Genomic DNA, 24014 nt, shown 5'->3' on the forward strand with positions numbered 1-24014 from the left:
TGAATCTGCAAATTATGTTTTCTTCTAAATTAATATTTGGACATTTTCAAAGAGTCAGCATATTTCTATAAGAACACTCTAGATATTGCTCCTACATAAAGGCACAGAAAATTGCCTTGGGGCAATTCCGTGGTTAGTAACGTTACATTTAAAGAAATTTAGATATTTATTTTTACTACTAAATCACCATTTATTCATTTCAAGTCAAAATCATTTTAAAATATGTTCATCCTTTCTAGGTCTATGATATAGAAAAGAATGAGTACAATCCAATAAATATTAGAATTGCTATGGCAACTAAAAGGGCTGGTTAGTAACGTTACGAAAAAAGGACATGACAAAAAAATCAATGTCTTGAAACAAAAAGTGTGCAAAATTTCAAGTTACTTAAAACAAAGTGTTGCATAAATTTCAATTATTGCGTCATGACAAATGTTCACACAAATATTTTTAGCAGTTCGACCGATGATTTATTAGCTAGACCCCAAATGCATGGTTAGTAACGTTACGGTTAGTAACGTTACATTTGTCCGGAGTAATTCCGCAGGTCATTTCACCCTTTTGTAATCAACAAAATGTCACATGACTTCTGGAGTATTTAAATGTATTCATCTTTTACCTTTTAGCAAAAATTTGAGGAAAAAATTTCAAAGCAACCCACTGTAATTTGCATTTAAGTTAATTTCAGCATCCCCAGTCCCACATGTACATTTTAAATGATGGTTTTAGATCTCGCAAAATCAATGAATATGAAAAATAAAATCTACTGAATTTGAAAGACCTTAGTGATCGGTGAACATCCATGGCATTAGTTGATACCTAAATTAAAGAGTAAGATAAAGAGGCACATTTCTTTTATCCATGTCATGTCCACCTAACTGCGGAATTGCCCCTTGACATATCCCTTGATCGAATTCAAGGGAATTCGAATTTTCGCTTCTTCTGAAAGAGTAATAATGTAAATTGTTTTGCATAATTTCTTTAAACAGCTTTACACAGCTAATGTGATATCACGAATTGTACTTAGAGGGCAACACATGGAATCGGCCAAAACTGATAAGACGTTTGATCTGACTAGCCAACAACTTCGTTTATCCTGGTCACTTGTAAAATTGGGACCAATGTAAAATTATAATTATGTCGTATAAAGTTTTGTGGGTTTTTTTTTTCTTAGTCTTTGGTATGACAGAAAACATGTGAGCAAGGAGGAGGGAAAGAGGAAAAAGGGAAACTTTGTATGCAGGTTAATGCTCCTGATAATACACCTTTATCCTATTTACCGTATTGGTTCTTTCTTCTTTTTCCCAGCCTGTCCATTTTGCAGACTTACGTCATCTAGAAAAAACAAAAATAAAAATCTGCATACCATATCGAATATGTCATCTGCGTGTTGTTGACTTAGTCTGGGATACTAGTACAGTTTTTTTCTTTCGTTGTCATACCGTCCGTCATCCTCTCCTCTGAGGGGATTTATCAGTTATTAAAAATATATATAATTGCGTATAATTGCTTCGCTTTTGACTCATCAACAGATCTATTTGTTCGTTTGTTTCAATTCTACTGCACTTGTGCAACCCTAAATTATTCAACAAATCTTTATTTCTGAGACTATGTTTCTTATGTAATGCTCTCCACAGGTACGTGGAGTAGTACACGGAAAGCGATGAGGTCATCTCGAGGAAAAATCTCTTTAGTGGTCATGTGATTACGCCCTCAGCGAACAGCTGCTGCCCGCATCCGCATTGATTGCAGCCGCAGCTAGCAATGCATGAATGCACGACGTACCATGGTACCACTCGGCGTCTCGTCTCCATAACTGCGATTGCTAGGAACGCCACCGCGGCCGCTGTGTCGACCATGCGATCGCCATCCACAAGGTGCGATGCCGCACACTTTTAGATAATACGGTCCTATTTACGGTACAATGAAAATCTGTGTAGGTTAATCAATGCTGTACGAGCGAAGGGCTTGCACCGGGAAAGGAGAAGAGGCTAGAGGAGAGTCGATTGAAATCTTACGTTTTAATTTTCCTTTGAAGAAGTTTAGAACTATCCCTACCGGTATATGGTCGTCCAGTTTATAGCGAAAAGGTGAGTGTCATCCTGTAACAATTAGTTTTATGTCAGATCAGATAATATAGGCCTACGACGGCCCTAAAGCGAAATAAGTTTTTAAACTAACATATTCACAACTATGCAGAATCTAACGTCTTGTCTCTTGGATGGTGTAGTAACATAACATTTAGGGTCCTACGGTATGAAATCTATGGCTTTTGTATGGTGTTTATGTATGTCGTGCTCTGGAGCCAAATTTTATCGGCGAAGTTTCACTATGACCACTAACCCCGTCGCGGGACGGTACGTATTTGTCCGTATGGGGTCGCTGCTGCGGTTATATGACCACATGTGTATGTGTACTGGTGATTTAAGGCAGTAGCTGTAGCTGTAGCTGGCCTGTGTATGTACTTGAGTGAAGCTGAAGTCACCCGCTCAGTGTCAGTCCCGTCAGTGAGGTAAAACTTTTAGTAGGTAGACCATGATCTCCATTCAGTGACAGTGTGTCTACTCTTGCCTGGATCTTGGATTGATTTGGTGTCTCGGAAACACCCACTAGAATTTTAACTGGATATGTGGACGTGGTGTTTAATATTGGCGTTGAGTTTTTAGACAAGTCATTGCTTACTTTTTGGTTCATCAGATTTGGCGTTGATACTGTTAAAAACATTGAGGCCAATAGAGCCTCTCTGTTTTCAATGCTGCTCCCAGTGTGAAACCCCCGGGGCACTCCATTGTACACATAGGCCTACAGCCAGTGGCCGTATGCTTTGCGTTCAGGCTGGTTGCAGTAGTACTTCAAAATGTTGCTGCTAATAAAACTTCAAACTTCAAACTTCCAGTTGTGTATAGAATCTAGCCCCGGAGACCGCGCCTGGCGGCGCGGTCCTGGCGGCTTCCCCGCAGTTTCGCTTATGTTAGTTCCTAAGTATTCTGTGCGCTTGTGCAAGTGATTGTGAATTCTGTGAACATCGGTGAGCTGCTTATAAGACATCATTTTGTGCATCACAAGCAATGAAATGCATCAAACAGTCGCCGATGATAGTCATTTAGGTTTCATCGACCCATGTAAGTATTCCTAGTAGTTTCTGTTGAAAAATTAAGGAAATATAGCGCCGCAAAGGCACCCGTTTGTTCAACATGAAGATCTTTTATGGGAGCACGGCGCAGCCGCCACACGCAGTGGCGGCTGTCGCAGTTATATAGAATCTAGACTCTAGACCTGAGTCAAAGATTTATATAGTGACTATGTGTGTGTTTCCTCAGGTTGAATTGTGTGGGTTAGTGATACAGCCAATTTCTTGGCCTATAGCACCAGACTCTTTAGAACAAGACTCTGGCAGGTGTCGAGACTGTACCCCTTCCCCTGCCCTCCAAGCAACACTAATAATGATACACAAAATGTTAAGATGTTGTAGATATCTCTTGTAATACAGGGGGGCAATTCCAACGTTTAATGGACATTACATAATTTAGAGATTGTAGATTGATCATGGTGTGCAACACATTCAGTACTTACTCTACAGAGTCACAAATGTAGAGTTACGGACATTATTAGCGTTACGGACATTACAACTTTGTCCACTTTTTAAATTCCGAATATTCAGACTTTAACTCAGTCCATATCTCAGACATTAACTCAGTCCATATCTCAGACAAGGCTAATATTAGTATTTTTTGGTTCATTCTTAACAGTAAACTACTTTGAAACAAATGCTGAAGTGTTTCTGAATATGGAATAATGAGAGTCAAAGATTCTGTGTTTTTCCAAAAATTATCAAAAATTTTTCCCAAAATGTTTTTTTAAAGAAAAGAATGCCTAAAAACATTTAATTGTATAAAAATACCACTGTAATGAAAGAACTGAACAAGTTCTAGCATTTGATACTAAATTTGTCCCTGTAGCTCATATATTTTTCAAATTATTGCAGATTTATGATTGTTAGGAAAGGTAACATTTTTCGCGGAATTGCCCAGGGGTGACTTAGGTGGTTGATAACATAGTATGCATGTGGTCTACACTGTACTTCATTTTATCATGCCTCAACCACAATAGTTAAGGTCTTCTATTTTGTAGTACCAAGGTATTCTTTTGAGATTTTATACTTGATTTGAAAGTTACTTTGGATGTCAATTCCCAGATCTTATATAGCCCACACAAAAGCCTCTTAAGTATGACCTTGTTCTTCCTCAAAACAAGCATGTAAAGTCAACTCCCCAAGTTCATTTTCAAGATGATGATGATGATGATGAAGAAGAAGAAGAAAAAGAAGAAGAAGTTAAGAAGAAGTCAAGAAGAAATAATAAGTAGCAATTTCCTGACACCCCATACCTTTGGAAAGTGAGAATATGCTTTAAAAGTAATTGGAAGTCTAACATTTTTCTTCACACAATTTTAGTAAGATGCAGTTCGAATCAACAAAAAAAATGTTTTCCTTATTCACTGCAGCCGCACTGCAAAACTGTAAATCAGCAAAATAGCCATATTATAATTGTTGTGGTTTGATGACTGTTGATGAACAGCTGCAGTATCATGATCCTCATCATCAGTCAATACTCATTTGCCATTTCTGGCATCCATGTCTACTTGTATCCTGAAGATAAACTCGGATTAGGCCTGTATGTTTCCTTTCATCAGGAACCACAACCCATCCCTGCATTTGACAATTCTGGGACAGTCAATGAGCATGAGCTGGACTCACTGATGGTCGGAATTTATCATCCCCAAGATTTCAGGGAACATTACCATCAACTATGTATCAAATTGAAGTAAGTTTACAGTATTCCTCTCCCCCACCCCCCCCCCCCCCAATCTACCACTCCATACTGCCATTAACAATATTTGTTTCATCCCATTCTTTGCTGTAACCTGTAATGATTAGTTGTTTGAGATGTGAGATAAAGTCATTTATTGTCATTTGCATGCAGGTATCATATGATAGCTTTTACAAGTTTGTATGCCGTGTACACTGTATTGAATCTGTTCTAATTGCAATCTGCTTGACGGGGTACAGTTGCTATAATATCATCTTTTTACTCTTGTGTACTAGTACTATAAAAGTGGACATTTTCACGGTGTTGATATTTTCGCGCATTTCAAGCAACCAGAAACTAGCGCGAAAATAAAAGCACGCAAATATTTTTGCTTGCCATATCTTCCAACAGTTGATGTCTTGATTGCGTGGAATTAAAAACATGCGAAACTCTTCTTACCCCTCCTAGCGCAAAAAAGTATTCGCGCAAAAATATCCACTTTTACAGTACTTGAGACCGGAAAGCATTATCTCTAATGAATAAGTATGAGTACCCATTGTGCTTTAAGTAATGGTACTTCTGCAAATTATTTCCAAGGGCATGATTTTGGCATAAATAGAAACAAAGAAAAGCCAAGGCAAAGCAATATACAGTGTAGGTTCCTGATTCCATTACTGTGTGCGGTGACCTTAGAATGTTTGGTCATTATGATGCTGGAAGTAATTCTAATAAGTGGCCCACATGATGTTTTGCAGCTGTGCGAATAGAAAATATTGGCACAGTGTCCTTCCCTTGTTGACTCTTCAGTCCCAGGGAAGCTGATTCGTTAATTGGCAAAATGAGGTTACCTGGGTAACGAAGCTTACAGTAGTAGCGTTGCTGTGAAATTGGTGGTGATCAGAGCTTCTGGAGGACATTTTTGTAACAGGCTGTAAATATTTGATTTAATTGTGCCTGATCAGAAATTACCTTAATACGTATTGATTCTCTGAAAAGGCATGATGCTTAGCTCTCCATATAAAGAAGATATTGAGAACAAATGACATTTCAACAGATTTTCATGTACAGACATTTTTACTTGCAAATAATTTTTTGGAAAAAAAAATACACAAAAAAAACCAACAACCAAACAAGCCATCGGGGCTTCTTTGTTTGATGAAGCTGTTGGCCAGAAATTTTAATGAGATCTGAGAAACTTTCTTGTAAAAATTCTTCAGGATTTTGTTTTTCTGTGTTTAGCTTGATGGCAAGTCTTTGATATCCAGGATCCAGTCCCATTGAGTTTTGTTTCTCTCTCTCTCTCTCTCTCTCTCTCTCTCTCTCTCTCTTTAATGCATTTATGCTCCCATTAGAATGATTAATTTCTTCATTATCCAAGCTGTTTTGCACTTACATTTATTTTCTCATGATTGAAAAATTGATTGTAGACTGTCTGTCGTTGATCAGTCTGTTTTCATTTGATAGTATGCTTTAATCTATAGCGACTCTAGCTAGTGCAATGAGAATTCAATCCATATCTGTGGAGTTGATTAACCTGTTGAGGACGTGTCCCGAGTATACTCAGGCAAGCGTCTATGGGAAATGCGTGTGGTAGCAAAATCAGCCTGTCCTCAACAGGTTAAGAGAAAATATCTGACGGTGATAACAACCATGTTGCTCTGTATGTTAACACAACAGGGAATACTGGAATCTTCATGAACTGAAATTTGACATTGATATAATATTCGCCACTTGTTCAAAATATTTGAAAGCAGCATCTGTCACTTGAGGACAAAAGTTCTTTGAGCCAAATAAGTGTCTTTTTAGGAGTAATCTAATCTTAAGTTTTATTTGTATGGATTTGCCAGTCTTGTGTGTTGATCGATTGTTACACATACAATGTAGGTCAGGGCTCTCTCAATGAGAAATTCAGATGGACCATCTGGTTTCTTTCACTGTTATTCAGTGGAGTGAAGTAGCATTACCTCACTTCTCACCTGGTGATCTATTCAACACCAGTCTTCAAAATAAGAAAAAAAAAGAAAAGAAAAAGAGAGATACTAGTTGTTGAAAAAAAAAAAATACACAGAGATATGTAAACACACACTCATATTTAGCAAACAGCAAAGAGGAGTGATGGAGATTTCTCACTTTTTTGTAGATGGGAAAGGAAAAAAAAAGATCGATCTTGGATTGAGAAGAGAATGTTAATTTTTAGAGCTGAATTTGCAGGTGTTCCTAGGTTTATTGAATGTCTTCTTCACCATGTGAGACAAAAGTTGAATAGCAGCCAAGAAATGAAACGGAAATTCCTGAGAAAAGAATCTATAATGTGTGGCATGCAGTAGGAAGCCAAATTCACCATTTATTCAATAATTGTGATGTATTTGTGTACATATCACATAATCAGTGTACCATCTTATCATTTACTTTTATGTGTTTGTGTGAGGAAAAAATGGGGTGGCAGCAAACTTTAGACTGAAAAATTAATTTTGCTGCAAAGTCAGGCCACTTAAATAGTTTCTACACAGCAGAGAGGGTTCTTGGGGACTTTGATTGCTTGTTTGTCTGCTAGCCATCAAATTCCTGATGCTCTGCTGTCCAGAGCTGGTCTCCATTATAGGCTTACAGTATGTATAGGGGATGGGGGTTCTCATGTTTATAATGCCTCTGTGGGTGGCTTCTTTGTATGCAGCGTGTAATCTGACAAACAGATTTTATTGCCAGGGACAACCATGCAAGGGAATGATGTTGCTACAGTACGAAGTCAGCCTTTATTGTATCCTATTCAGCTGCTGTTTGTTGACTTGGGTGATAGATGCGTGTCAGTGTCCATGGTGATGGAACATAGTGAACAAAATTGACATGGCTTCGTTAGTTCCTCTTGTAATCTTATCTTCTCTGACATTCACTTTAAAAAAGCTGCACATCGTGAGATTTGTGTAGCGTCTTCTGCTGAGTCATATAACTGCAACAACAACAATTAAACAACAACAACGAATTATTTCCACTGAACTGAAAGAAAGGAGCTTGTGGCAAAAGTTATCAAACATTTTGTTGTACAGCATGTACTGTATACGCTATAATTTTCGCGTACATAAATTTTCGCGAATTGCCGCTGTCACACATTTTCGCGAGTGATTAAATTCGCGATTGGGGGACCAGAGAAAATATGAAGTGGCAAAGAAAGTGTGAATTTTCAACTTACTAGCAAATAAGAATGATACTAGTTATACACTGCATGAATAAAACTTACCAAACTCTGCAAACTAGTAAGTTAGAATTCAACATTTTTGAAGTGGTTAAGTCCATCGCGCTAGATTTCTGACGAGTGGTCCCCTTGCGATAATAGATTGGCTCTCTACAGTATTCGTAAGTAGACGTGGACGAGCGTAAACAAGCTTAGCCAGTATGGTCTGTTCGGTAAGCCGTGACATGGTATACTAGTACTGAAATGTTCGTATCATCAAAGCAAGGGATTCATTTTGGAAGGTAATATTTTCGCGTGTTGTTAATTTCGCGAATAGCTCCCGATTCGCGAAATTCGCGAAAATAAAACCCCCGCGAAATATATAGCGTATACAGTATTGCAGTTCTTTTTACCAAATATCCTGTATGTATACCAAGGATCTCTATGTGGCTTAGAAAAGAGCATGGCCCATAGGAATCATAGAAAAGAGCTTGGTGTAAAAGTTGGGTGACCGTCAGGTATTTTCTTTCATCAGATCTCTCTATTTCCCGACCATATTTTTCATTGTACCATAAAGGTTTGCCCTAAAGCAGTAATCATGGGGTTTTCCCTCCTGTTCCCAGTATTTTTACAATCATTCACTGATCATTGAAAAGAATATGAGATGCACTTTGAAGAGATCCACTTGATATCTGTTTTCACACATTTCTATCACTTTGCTGTGAACACACACCACACACACATGCAGACACACATGTATACACATACACATACACAGACACAGACAAACACACATACATACACACAGACTGCAATACTGATATACCCATTTATTAGGGAATAAAATGACTCTATTTACTATATTCAACAGTTGGGTTGGATTTAAAAGGAATTCAGTATCTCTGTGAGCTTTTCTTGTGGCATTTGAAGAGTTTGTTCGCAAAAAACGATAAGTCCATTTTTGAAGATTTTGAAGTACGGTCTCTGTCATAAAGTACAAAATAATACCTTTTAAAATGATATATTGGCCACTACGTATAAAGGTACATTTTTGAAGTTATGGTCAAAAGAAGCAATTTTTTGTGTGTTATTCTCTTTATTTTTCTTGACCTTTAATCGCAAATTACTGTTTCACGTCGATAAAACGCGCAAAAACATGCATCAAATTGCACCATTTGCAACGTCAAAATGCAAAAAGTTCTCACCGTGGGGACGGGGGACACACCCTCCCCTCCCCCTCGCTCACTCCGCTCGCTCGGGTTCATATCCATTTGGCAAATCTGGACTTATCGGTTTTTGTGAACAAACTCTTCATTTGTACCATTTGTGTTTGCACAATTTTCTTCTGCAATCGACACACTTTGCATTGATTAATGTAGAACAAAATGTGCACATGGGTCATTTTACAGTAATTTATTCATTGATTTTTCCAGGAGAGAGACAATTACATGATGAACTTCAAGACACCAAAAAGCTACCACACAGGGGGGCGGGTGACAAGGCCCTCCCCCACCCCATCGCGAGCAGAGTCCATGATGGAAGAACTAGGACTTGACAACAGTAAGTGAATGACTGATCAAACCTTATTCACACTTGCAACATGAGAAATTGACTTAAACAGGATTCTCTTGATTTAGATTGCTATTAAGGGGAAGGAAATATTCCACACGGGAAGAACTGTTTAGCATGTCTTTGATTGAAGAGGTTGGGGACCTGTCCTGAAAAGTAATCTCATACTGAATAGTTTGGGGGTGTGAATGGTGTCTTTTTTCCTTTTTTGTTGTTGTGAGTATTCAAATGACCAATTTCTGAATCATTAAATTGAAATTCATGGGGAATGTGTCGCATGAATTTTCAAATGACCAATTTCTGAATTATTAAATTGAAATTAACGGGGAATGTGTCGCATGAATTTCTGACTGAAATATGAGAGGGTAATGATTTCTTTGTGTATGCCATCGTAGGAAATACATGCACACTTCAACCTTAAGAGAAAGGTAAATGATAAACAGCGTGTCACCAGTAACTGTTACTGAAATTCATATAATGTGAAATTACAGCAGGTAACTTCTTTCTGTGACATTTGCATTATCCAGAAGACTTTAGCATTCTCATTTTTCAACTTGTTCATTGGACGCGTGGGATATTTCCAATGTAGTAGATCTGTACAACAAAAGAGTAATTAGCCCTAATATAGCTTTATCCGACCAGCTGTGCAAGCTGGGGCTGTTGCTACTGATTACCAGGTACATTGATTCACACCCACTCTTTAAACCAGGGCAGGCAAGAAAACAATATAGTGTATACCGAGATGTTGTTTTTGTGATTTGATGCCAAGACTAACAAAAGTGCACTGATGCCTGTCTGCAATAATTTTGTTTGCTGTTAAATTCACGGCTCAATAGCGATATGTAAAATTCACGAAAATTAAACCCTCGCAAAAATAACAGCTTTTACAGTGCAGGTACAAATGTATATGTTGATGTATGTTCATATCAAGAGAATCAGAAAAGCAAGTAGAAAATGATACAATGTAAGTCACTGAGAATAACTGTGTGTCCATGAAAATCATATTAACTCACTATAGTATTGAAAGGATGTGCAACTGTTACTAGGAAACTGAAAAATGCAGGCACTACAAACAAAGTGATCACATTCCAGAAATGCCATCATATTCTTGTAGAACCACTCCTGGAGGCAGTTCACACTAAAGTATTTATGCCCATTCTGCTGCCAGTAATTGTTAATTTGCAATTTATGGTAGAGGACCATGTCCCTTCCATTTATAGATACACATATTATACAGGGTTCACAGAGCAAGTTGATAAAGAGTAAGAGAGAGGGAGAGATAGAGAAGAAAGATGAGGCAGTTTTGCCAGGAATAGCTCAATAGACAGTAACAAGCCCATCAAACACGCCTGTGGTCATGAATAAAGGACTATTGTTGGTCCCTTCCCCATGGAGCCTCATAACACTTTCATTTACACCCAGCCCAAAAGACCCGCATTTGTGTCCAGACACTTTCTTGCGCTCCCGGTCTGCAAAGACCTTCCTTTATCATGCTAACAATAGATGCCCTCTTCTGAGTGCTCCTTCAGCAGCTATAAGTGGAAACTGAAGAAGCCTGTACAAGTTTGTACATGTGCTTTGGTTGAATGAGCAGCCAGACTTCAGACAGGATCTGGCCTTCTTCTTGGATATTATGTACATTAGGCTTGAAACTGTCAAGCCTGGTATGACCGCCAACGTAATTCATCAAGGAGGAACTCCTTGGTAATTAATATGTACTTTAAAATGTTTTGTATCCGAATGATTGAGTATGTTTATAGTCATAAACTCCCATCTGTATTTATGGTAAACGGATGTGAGTTATAAAAAGCAATCCAATATGCGCTAAATTTTTGCATAAAATCCAATGGTGAAAGAGAGAGAATATTAATCAGAGGGGTGAAAGTTGAGGTGTGAATTTTCTTGAAGTTGTATCCCTCTGCAGTAGATGACAGGTTCAAGTCCTGTGGTTTCTTTTTTCTGACATGTCTGTTAATTTACATATCAACAGTTGCAATCTTATAAATTTCATTTGCAGCTAAGAAGACAAATTGAAGAAAATTCACATCTCAAATCCAATAATGGTCTCAGCATGAATGATATCAGAGGATTTTTGATTAAGTAGTACAACGTACAAACAAGATCTAATGTATATTTTCAGTTCCAGCCTTTGGAAAGTGACAGGCACTCAATCAAGGGAAGTTGAAAGACATTCAAGAGACATTTTCCCACAGTACCAAACAGAAATGAATGTTTTGATAGATCAGGGCCCTGTTTTATCAAAAGATAGATTCGATTTTAAATTTCCTTACTACACAGGCTGACATAGACTTACAGTTGAAATCAACTATATAATCAATTTTAACTCTTGATAAAACAGGGCCCTGCAATGTATTGTGCTAGGTCTGACAGGATTACAAAACAACAGTATTACTAGTCTCTTGATTAGGCAATTTACTCTATAAAAGATAAAAAAGTGAAAAACAAAAACAAAAGTGAAAAATAGGCAAGAGACACAGAAAACATGAGAAAAGCCTTTTTTGAGTGATTATCAAAGTAAAAATTGACATTGAGATCAAAATTATTTGCAAAATTATCTAATACCAAACTAATTACCTAAAATCTATACTCAGCATTGTGTTTCCGCCTATGGAGATTAACCATTAGCAGAATTCCAGCAGAGCTAGGCAGCCAGTGTTCAATGATCTAATTTGCAACAGCTGTACAGTGTGTTTACAGTATCTATTGATTTTCTGCCTACTTCTGACGTAATTAAAAAAAAGAAGAAGAAATGATTAGTATTACAATTATTTTATGTATGTATGACTCATTGCCTGAATTGTATTGTTGTCATTCTGCCACCCAAGGAGCCATTGTGCAGTTTGTACTACTGTAAAAGTGGAAATTCTCGTGGTGTTGCAATTTTCGCGCATTTCGTTCAACCCGAAACTAGCGCGAAAATAAAAGCTCGTGAATATTTGTGCTTGCCATATGTTCCAGTAGTTGATGTCTTAATTCTGTGGAATTAAAAACATGCAGAACTCTTCTTACCCCGCCGAGCGCAAAAAAAAATTAGTCACTTGAAAATATCCACTTTTGCAGGACAGCTGTACGTTATTTTGTATCAGTACTTTCTCTAAAGTAGATGTGAAATACCTTCTTGTATACTCTATACTATAACACTTCTATGATTAAACAAGGAAAAGTGATTTTTTAACAAAAATTTTCAGATATTTATGAGAGAAATAGATTGATGTATGATCACCAAATATGCTCTTGCTGTACCGTTAAAAAAAAATGATTGCAGATTGAATAAGATGAGGTTTACGTTGATTCTGATGTCAATAGAGCCAAAATAAATGCTTTTGAGGCAGAAAAAAAGACACAACATACATCAGTGCAACATACATGCACTACTCTAATGTTGTAAACAGTAAAACAAGGCAAGAGTTTAGTACAACGTGTAGTACTCAGATATGAGGTACTCCATCTAATCTCATAGTATAAAGTGATCATTTAAGTACATTATAAAATATATATCCTCTCCCCTCTAGTCTGGCACATTAGATACCCAGAAGATCATAATACTAATGAACAAGTTCTATTATCTCCCAGTAATTCTCCAATGTCGATGATCCTATTCTGCCTGTCCAATTTGTGGTACGATTGAAGAGGCACAATTTTACTGCATTCACAGCATTCTTTCTTGTTGTTCTTGGAAGCATTTCATCCCCCATAATGCCAATAAACAGCTAAACAATTAATCACAAGCAGTTCATGGCCATGCACCACAAATCAATACACAGATACCAATTATGATGAATGCGTAGCGTTCACTTTGAACGGCAGCTGCATGCTCGCAATTGCTCTAGCGTGGTGTGCATTATTCATGAAAATTCCGCCCAAGCAGCTCTCTGATCAAGACGAGTAGGAAATATATGCTGTTTATGGGATGCTGAGCAAACATCAATTCCCCGGGATATTCCAAACTGTTTACTTCAAGCGATCAGAAGATATCTAGGAATTTGAAGGTGGAAGTGGATCCAGAGTAATGGAGTAATGAAGTATTTGTCAAGGAGACGTCTACTGCTCCCGGGGATTTCGACCATGAGAGTCTGAGGGATGACGCACGTCCAGGGTGCTTCATTTACATAGATGAGATTATAATCAGATGCTGTCTCCCCTCTCGCTTACTCTCTCCCCGTGCGTCAGGTGACCTCCTTAGAGACGAGGACGGAAATAGCAGCGATGGGAGCGAGGACTCGGCAGATGGCGATGTCGGAGGCAAAAAAGGTGGGATTCTCCTCCTTTTTCTCTCTCTCTTTTTGTGGTCAGTGAATGTTTTTGTGTGGCTGGATGAGTGTATAATGAGGATAGTATCTCTACAAGGGGATTTTATGCCAATTATGGTGCTGTTTGACTAGAACTGGCATGATGAAGAATTCTTGGCAGATGTGAGCAGCCACACTTGTTTTCTGCCTGCCATTGCTACAGTGTTGCTCTAGGAGTCTCTGTTATATAGCTCTCACTACAAACCAAATATTTCTATGTGTGTTCTTGAAAGCATTCTTTTATATGATAAGTACCTTAGCATGCCAATGTACATTGTATGAAGTCCAGAATAAGTTGCCTATATACATGGTAAATTGAATGCATGATTGTATTTTTCCCCTTCAGTTTTGCTGCAGTTAATTGATTTCACACTATAGTGGAATAGTGAGATATTGCAGAGGACACATACATTGTACTTATGTACATGGTTGGGCAAAGCATACACAGTACAAGTACACTTTTTGTAGTTGCAGTATGGAAATTAATCATGTTCCATTAGAATAAGAGAGGAGAAGAAAGTGCTATTCATGAGTTCATATTTGTGTGTATACTTGTATTTTAAACAAAAGAATTTATAAATTATTTTGATATTGAATGTGATTTGCATTTGATAGCAACAATATGAATCTCACACCAGAATATGCCTGATTGGTATGTTCTTTTTGTGCTTGCCATATTAATATAATGGCCAGATCCAGGGTCATGCAACCTGGACGTATACAACATTGCGAGAATATGTATGATATTCAGCAAACGTGAAAGTGAGGGTTTTCGGAGATCTGTATGTTTGTGCCTGTGTGTACATGTGTATGATGTGTTAAAGGTGTAAACATACTGTACATGTGTGTGATTTATGGTGTATGAGTGCATATGTTTATATACCATGTAACACAAAAGAATTTGTGTGTGCACTTGTATACATGTGTGAGACTGTGTACGCACAACTCGGGGATGAGAGGAAAGGAATTCATCCAACAGTGCATCATTGATGAAAGTCCTTGGTATGAGAAGAATCTTAGTGAAAGAAATATCAGCTGGGGATATGTTATACCGTCTAACCGTCAAGGAGGTCTGGACTGTCAATTTGTGGACGTCATAATTTCGGGACTGTGAGGGAACCGTGACGGAAACTGTTACCTTGTCTTTTGAGCAGTGTTAGCATTAAAGAGGTCTTCTATAGCTATAATATCACTTCCAAATCACTGTTGGGATTTTGAAAACAAATGAGCCAAAATGTACAGCTGTATGTCATTTACATTTTGAACAACATATTCATAAATGCCCATTGATAATCTATACCCACATATGAAATCCAATGATTATTGAGGAAAACTTTATTGTTAAAGTCTGCGAGTTATCAAACAGTATATTGTTCATTACATTTATGTGATTAATATTTAAAAATGTGTTATATTATTGATGTGAACAGGGCTGGAAAAAAAAGATTAGCTAACCCCTTATGTAAGCAGATGATACCAATGGTTCTACGATACAGAGAGAAATACCCTGTTCACATATTTTATAACTCATGCACCTGGCCTGGCAAGTTGCTGTATGGTTGTGATGCTTTGTCTGCTGCTGTATACAGCAATTAAGAGTGTTTGTATGCTGGCAAGCCTTGTTAGTTCCTAATGATCAGGCATGCATGCATGTAGTCGACATGTGGCTTGTCACATTTTCACCAGCTGTCAGATCTAGCCTCGTCCCCAGTCTCTGGATTGTTTTTGTCATTTTGGAAGTGTAATGCCACCCCATGTTGTGGGGTCCATTTCATGAAAGTCATATAAGAGACCTTCTTGCTCATATAAGATACACTTATAAGATACCCCGTGAAATGAATTTTACTTCTCTTTGAAAGTCTCTCATAGCTACATGATGAGCGACTATGGCCATTCTGAGATTTATGTACAGACTTTTATGTGCTGACTTCATGAAATGGACCCCTGGTTAATTTCACATCAGATGTTTATGTAGTTCAAACAACCGAAACAGTGGAAGTATTAAATACAGAGAGGAATGTACATTGTAGTTATGTACGGAATCCCTACGAGGCACATATGAGTTACACGATTGTACCTACTTGATTTCATGAAACATTCTGATATTGGGCACAATTATAACCATGGTAATTAGATGAGCTGATAGAATCATGACCTCACAAGTTGCCCTTTGGCTTGCATACAATGAATCTTTGTTCCAACTTTCTTCGGAAATGAAATAATGCACCAACTAAACTGTATCCTGCACATCAATTCATCGTAGAGTTGCAATAATACACATTGTAGCTATGACAGAGGTATTCGCTGGATTGCCAAACAAAACCATTGTATCATTATTTGTGAGGTCACATCAAATCCCCCATCCAATATTAAACAATATTCAAATGGTTGCTGATATCACTGTTTTATGAAAACATATGAAACTTCAAATTATGTAGCTTTTCTCTTTTATGCCCAATTGTGATACAAAACTATAATTTCACCGTAGTGTTTGTTTGATATTTCATCTTTATCAAATTTCAGCTGGAAAATAGTTTCACCTATGATATAAATAGAGCACTAGCAAATATCTGAAAGGATACCAGGTCAAATTTTATTTTTGAGATGAATGTTTTTACCCCCCAGTTCAGCTGTTTCATGCTATGCAGACTAAAAAGAGGGGAGGTACATGTATAGATATTCAAGTGCATAGAGTCTGGTACCAAGGCTAAGTCAGTTAATCACATGACCACTCATCTGAGGTATGGAATGTTAATTTACACTATCTTCCCAATCTTATGAAGCCTTTGAACTCTAGATTGAGAACTGTCCCATCATATAAAATGCTAAATTGTGGTTTGTATTTTGGCATGTGTACTCCAGCATTCCAGCACTCAATAAGGGTAAAATATACTCTTTTTTAGAATGACTTTCCTTAAAAACACAAACAGAGCCTTCAATTTTAGACATATGGGAATGCATTGTTATTAATTTGTTTGATTTTTTAAATGAACTTTTATTATCACTATTTGTGCATTTTGTGTACTTTGAGCATACACAGTTTTTAAAGGGTCTTGTTTGGGGTTATACTGGATTGTTCATTTTTATCAGTTAGCAGAATAAAGGAGAAGTTGTAGTAAACAAATACACTGTTTCTGAAAATGCACAACGATTGAATGGGTGAGCATATGGGTCATGTACACTGAGCAGAAATTCAACTGTATAGTGGAATGTTTGATTATAATGTGTATTAAATGCATGCTTTGAATTGTGAACAGAGCCTTCAATTTTAGACATATGGGAATGCATTGTTATTAATTTGTTTGATTTTTTTAAATGTACTTTTATTATCACTTTTCAAGATTTTCAAGATTTCAAGATTTCATGAGAGCTAGCAGCTCCCCAGTACTGCACTGCTACTCGGACACAAAATGATAAGCTCATTCTTCATAAAAATGAATGTATTTGAAACATATTGTATTCTCTGTATTCACAAGTGTTGTGCTGTTTTTATTGAAAAAAAAAGGTTTTTTTTTTTTTTTCCCCCTTTGAATGCGGCTCTTGAGCAATCACACCGCTTGTTGTCTGGGGCTCTCGACACAGTTGCTTTAAGTAAAAACAAAACAAAACAAAACAGGATCTTGGAGTGGCATTTTCACACTTGCCCAGTCAAGTGGAACTGCATTTGGGTTCAAATTGTGGTCACATAGTACAAGGCAACTTTGGACAATGGGAAATACAACTGTAATGACAGCACAGTTAAAACTCCAGAAGGGTTACATACAATACAGGAAAATCACTCTCCATGTAGGATCTGATGTTCTGAACAAGTCTTTTATCCCAATTTCTTCCTCAAATCTTAAGGAATTGAAAAAGTAGTGGCAGTCAGCAAGATGAAGGAATTCTCATGTATGTTGTTCTTTTATTTCTTTCCCACATTTTCCTGCGTGCACGTGTGAATAACAACTGAAATATAAATTGTTAAGAATATTACGTGCTGTCATATGGTACTTCTGTACCTGTGTGTACATTATGTTTTCTTTTGTGTGTGTGTGTGTGTGTGTGTGTGTGTAAGGGGTTGTCGTTGTTTCCCAGAGGTAAATAACCAATTTTATGTTTCAGATATCAATAATTTGTATGTATGAGAAGGGGGGGGGGTGTTCTTTCAGGAGTATTACCATAGATCTCCAGTAGATAGGCTTTCAAGTACTGTTACTTCTAAAATGTGTGTGTGTGTGTGTGTGTGTGTGTGTTTGTGTTTATTAAGTGTGTATTGTTTTCCTAAGAGTTGGTTTTGCTTTAATCTGATGCCTTTACTGAACTTATTGAATTTTAACAAAGCACCTGTGTATTGTGAATTCCACAGATCAATGCTGCACTTGTAATTCCACTGTCAGACCATCTGGATTGATGGAGGGTTTTGAAGTGCTTATTGATTTTATTGATTGATTTTATTTTTGTGTTGTTGCTGTTCCTGACTAATGGCCAAATTCCAGGCAATCCAATAGTGTTTTACTTCATCTATTGTGTAATGCACCTGTGAGGATGAGCACTCTACTCTTGCTTTGTGTACTGTATGTTTGTGTGCATACACTTTCTGTGTTCTATTAAAAGTACAGAAGTTCTTACATGTATAAGGGACCTTTATGAAACATTTCTTGGTGCTTATCCAGCTCATGGACTCAAAGATATGCCATTATTGACCACTATTTATTACTACATGTAGGTAAAATTATTCACCCACATCAATAATACTTAGGAAATATAAAAGTGTGTACTCCAATTCGTTTATCACAAATTATAATTTTTTTCATTTTATGCAATATTCTATCTTGATTGGTTATGAGTTTGCCACAGAATCTATGATCACAAATCATAATAGTTGTCACGTTTTACATTTGATGTCTGACTGTAGTCTAATATCAACATTTAAAATACTGCATTTAAAGTTGTCTTGCTATCAGAAGTAGCAGATCGATCAGAAACTGAGCGTTATCTTGCAGTGCTGCTTTCACAGTGGTCCTTTTAACTGTACCACTACCTCTTTCACACTGAGTTCCTTAGATCAAGGTCAATTCATACCTAATAAAATGTGGTCATTCTGCTCAGCTCTAAGACTGCTCTTGGCTATTAAGTGGTATTTTACTAGCTATATAGTAACTGAAAATAATGCTTTGGGGGTTTTTTTAATCAAATAATCAGGTAATTTTTTTATGTTTTCTCTCACAACTATGTAGGCCTACCAGTTTGTACTAAATTGAAACAGAATAAGAGATGCAAATTAAAGAATCTTTTCCTGACTATTCATGCCCTTAACTACCAAAACAAGCATGCAAAAATTCATAAAACAAGGAATCTGAAAGCAAAACTGAAGAAACAATCCTGTCAATATAATTGTTGAAATTGTGCTATGTACTGGCTTTCTCAACCTTGCCTGCATAGATGCAGTATATTATAAAACCAGAAATTTTTGTGTGCATGAAACTTTCTTGAAGATAAACATAGGTAAAATGCATGCAAAGTCTTTGTCTATGCAATGTATTGCATGCCAGTGGCAATTTGCTAAAGTTTCATCATGCGAAAAAAGGCTGTCGCCTCCCTTTTATTAATGTTTCTGCTTCTACATTACATTTGATTTTGGGAGTCTTAATTTTCTCCAGTAGCTTTCCAAAATTGAACTTGGACCTAAAGTTTCCAGCAAGCAGCCACTAAAAGATAATCATCAAAGTAGCGAGCTTATTTGAAAATAATAATTCACCAAAGATCTTCATCAAAATGTAAAGTGCAAATCAATAGAATGAATTATGTCTTTTTGTTTGAACAAGCCTATTTGCCATACCCTAGAAGATTTGTGTCTTTGGTTTGTGGTGGTACAAATGTAAATTGATCTGTTTGTTCACACATTGACAATTATAATGTTTTATGTGTAAGCCTATCCCTCACTTGAAAGAGAGAGTCAATTTTGTTATAATTTTAGAAATATCACTGAGAATGTACTCACATGTGGCTGGGATTGTTCTCTGGTGATGATGTTTTGAGAAGATTCCTAGCAACATTTGTTCTGCTGAAAGAATGGCGGTGTATTATTCATTCCTGACTTTTCAATGCATGGCTGAACTGTCAAAAGTGAAACCTGTGCCATGTTTATTCAGACCACATGCAGAGCCCAATCCCTTTTGTTGATTCAGACACCTGTGGAGGGCATGTTTGAAATGATCATATTCCGTATCAATGCCAATAACCTCTTTTCAAGGCAGCTAGCTTGTCTGGCCAAGTTGACATCCCGTAGCGACCTACTAAAACGCAAACTGCAAGTCTCTAAAACTCTCTTAGTATAGTACTCAATAATGTGTAGTGTTCTAATGTCGGTTTAGCAACATAGTAAAGAAAGTCAGTGCCAATGTTTCTTGATTTCGTCTGCACTCCAAATCTTGCAGCAATGGTGTCGGCGGCAAACGTGCACGCCCTACGCAGAGAACTAGAAGAGGTTCACTTGCAGCGTGACGAGCTCTTACTCAAAGTCAAGGTGAGACAATACGAAAGAGAGAGGTAGATACAACAGTGTATATGAGGAGTTGTTTTTCCCACAGTGGTACTGATGTGAAATGATTCTTTTGTGTACTACAGACATTCATCCCCATTTCATGTAATGCAATGACTGCTGTAGGAATTAGTCACCAGAAATATCTGCTGTGTGTCATGTGTTCATGTTACTGTCTTGTGGTATTCTACATTGTATTTAAGGGTTATATTTATAAAAGCAATGCATTGTGTTGTTCCCCTTGTATGATTAACATGAATAGGTTTCACTTGAAGGTGTATGTTCAATGCTCAGAACTAGAATCATTCATCATTTCCCTATGTTAGTTATGTTGCCGGCCTGTGGAGCTGAGTGTGTATCAGTACAAAGTGATTTTACAAAGTGATTACAATGTGATTACAAAGTGAATTGAAAGCCAACAAGTTGGATATCGATTCTATTTCCTTTGTAGGCAAAGATATCCCTCTGTTGCAATCTGGTTGTTATGTTTGACTCTCACATGGTTTACACATGTGTATGTCTGATCAAATCACCAACATTTCTAAATCAATCACCTACTGGATTGTCCTTCTGAAGGACTGTAAAGCTATTGGTCCTGTAGTCATTTTCTTGTAATGAACAATACACTTCTCCGTGGTGATCACTTCAAAGCCATTCTTTAACATTGGGAGCAGTGATACAATTTTTTTTAATTATCACATTTGATGCATATGTATAGTTCAGTTGTATCACAAAACACCCTACCATACAAAATTTTTGCAATAAAGTCACAAATTGAAGGAGATACCACTAATTTTCTAAATAAACCATTACAGCAACAATTTGCTCTAGGAACAGTTTTTAATAATTTTGTTCTCATTTTGTATATTTAACAGTATGTAAAAGATTATAGTGATTAACATTTTAATGTTGATTATTTTTATCCCTAACTCACATTTTACAACTTTTGTTTTTTTCATTTGGTTTGTTTGTTTGTCATTTTTTTTTTTCATCTGCAAATGTGAGCAAGTGGCATCAAAATAAAACCCAAACTCATCCCATTACCCTAAACTTTGGCCCGCCCAGAATTTCAGAGAGAGCTCCCAAAAGTACCGATCCAGCTATGAGAAGGAGAAGGCCAGCAAGTGGCAACAGATCAAGATCCTGCGCAAGTCCCACGAGCTGCACATGCAGGAGAAGCGGCAGCTGGTAGAGAACCTCCAGGACATCATCAATGACCAGGAGGCCAGGATCCTGGAGCTGGAGGCAGCGGCAAACGGTAAGCCTTGTCTCCAATTTGAGTTGAGTTGAGTTGAGTTGAGTTGAGTTGAGTTGAGTAGAGTAGAGTAGAGTAGAGTAGAGTAGAGTAGAGTAGAGTAGAGTAGAGTAGAGTAGAGTAGCGTAGAGTAGAGTAGAGTAGAGTAGAGTAGAGTAGAGTAGAGTAGAGTAGAGTAGAGTAGAGTAGAGTAGAGTAGAGTAGAGTAGAGTAGAGTAGAGTAGAGTTGAGTTGAGTTGAGTTGAGTTGAGTTGAGTTGAGTTGAGTTGAGTTGAGTTGAGTTGAGTTGAGTTGAGTTGAGTTGAGTTGAGTTGTGTGGAGTGGAGCAAAGTGGAATGGAGGGGATGGCATTGCGATGAGTTGGGTGAGAGTGGGATGGGAATGAGGTGCGTTGAATTGAGTTGAGTTGAAATGAGAACAGGTGCGGAGGGTTGAGATGTGAGTTGAGTTGAGTTTAGTTGAGTTGATTTATTATTTGTGCATGGCAAAATGAAGTACAACATGTATAGTTACATAATCGTTGCAGGCTGCAACATCAAGAAAACATTGCTGCTAAAAAAAAACCACACACACACATGCAATACCACTTGTGGTCAGTGAGTGTCACATTTGAGCCAGTACAAGCAGATGAAGAGATCAGATGCAGATACAGGCTTCACACTATCTCACTAGTATGTGGGCTATATGATATGGTACTTTTTTGAAGCAGTGACTAGTAATTGACATACGAATGATTAATATGAAACTGAATTAAAAAGAAAATGAGGAAGGATTTCAAGGAATGGAAGAAGGGTGTGAGGTTGAGACAAACAGATCAGTAAGATGCAACTTTGTTGCTTTTACTACTCAATCGTCATTATCAATGTCATCTCACAGTCTATTAGATGCATCATCAATATCATTAACGTCATTGTCATCAGCGTCATTTTCATTGCTGCTGTTTATGAATCTGTTGATCAAGCCTAAACGCTTCTCTCATTGCAACCGCAGGTACGAGCATCCCATCGACTCCGTCCCCAAGCATCTCAAAGCGACTCGAGCAACTCATCAATGCCCTAGAGCAGGTCCAGACCCAGATGGCAGAGGCGAGGGAGAAGCAACTCATGGCGGAGGAGGCCCTGCAGGAGATGCAGCGGCGACAGCAGGAGCAGCAGCAGCAGAACGGCCACCTGGACCGGGGAGGTGACGCCCTCGACTCCTACCACATCCTGGGAGGAGACGGGGCCGACCCCAAGGGTGGGACTAACAACAATGAGGCGGGGCTTAGACAGCAGCTGGAGGATGCTAATCAGATGATCAAACAACTACGAGATGAGCAAGTGAGTATGGATGTAGAAGATTCGGTGGAGTCCTATAAAACTCCAGTCAGTTTGTACTTTGTACAGTCAATGACAATGTGTTTCTTGTTTGTTGGTGATTTTTCATTTTCTTTCAGCTTTGGTTTCTCATTATGTAGGACAAATTTCATATTTTTCATAAACGAAAAAACAAAAATATTGATGTGAAATATGTATCTCATAAGTGTTGTTAAGGTCCTAGTGTTATTTTCATGTGTAATCACCTAGTCTCATACACAGACCATATTTATGTCACCTTCCTATTTAACCCCCCCCCCCCCCAACACCCAAGGTGCCAAGCTTATTGCTTGCTTGATGCTAGCAAAATTGCTAGCATCGAAAAGCAAGTTATTTTCATCTTCAATATGCTTTGTATTTTGGCTTTTAGGCTGGCAAGTTTGTTATAAAATGATTCATTCCATGCCACTGCAATGGCATCATTTCAATATTTCTTGTTGTATGCACTTGAAGCTTTTCCTCTTCTCTTCATTCACTGTAAATCCTAGTCTTGTCCTGTGATGTAATTCTATTTTGCAAAACTTGCACAAAGGGAAATGCCCTCACGCTAGATCTCTACTCTCTCTCTCTCCCTCTCTCTCTCTCTCTCTCTCTCTCCCTCTTTCTTGTTCTCTTACCCTCAAGAATGCAGCCTCAAGTGAGATGGGCTCTCTTTGCAGTATTTTAACATGTAGATTGAAACACTTCCTTTTCCCCTGATGAATTGTTCGTCTATTTTCTTTTTCTTTTCCTTTTTTTTCTCCGGCAGAGACAGCTGAGCGGCGTGACTGACTATGAGAAGGAGGTGGAGCAGTTGAAGGAGGAGGTGGGAAAGCTGAAGGAGGACTGCTCCAGGCACAAGAAGGAGGCCCTGCACCAGGAGCAGGTCCGGAGGCGGGAGTCCAAATCACTGAAGGTGAGGAGGAGGAGGAATGTGGGGGGAGGGGAGGTGGGAATCGAGCCCTCATATGATTTGTGGTGTGAATGAGACCCGACTAACAGAGTATTATGCCTGCTGTATCTATTTTGTGTGGGTTTATGTGCTGTGT

General features: G+C 37.9%; 1 protein-coding gene across 1 annotated transcript in view; it reads left to right on the forward strand.

Moving 5' to 3' along the window:
- Positions 1–9428: 9428 nt before the first annotated feature.
- Positions 9429–24014, forward strand: part of LOC139712173 (uncharacterized) — a 32549-nt gene continuing 17963 nt past the window's right edge. Inside the window, exons 1-6 of the mRNA XM_071624013.1 lie at positions 9429–9537; positions 13738–13818; positions 20273–20361; positions 21442–21634; positions 22622–22950; positions 23735–23881. Of these exons, the coding sequence (XP_071480114.1) occupies positions 9429–9537; positions 13738–13818; positions 20273–20361; positions 21442–21634; positions 22622–22950; positions 23735–23881 (948 nt within the window). The remainder of the gene's footprint in view (positions 9538–13737; positions 13819–20272; positions 20362–21441; positions 21635–22621; positions 22951–23734; positions 23882–24014) is intronic.

Source organism: Diadema antillarum, unplaced genomic scaffold, assembly GCF_040938485.1.
Source record: "Diadema antillarum isolate AM-2024a unplaced genomic scaffold, OU_Dant_1.0 seq00001769_RagTag, whole genome shotgun sequence".
Lineage (NCBI taxonomy): Eukaryota > Metazoa > Echinodermata > Echinoidea > Diadematoida > Diadematidae > Diadema > Diadema antillarum.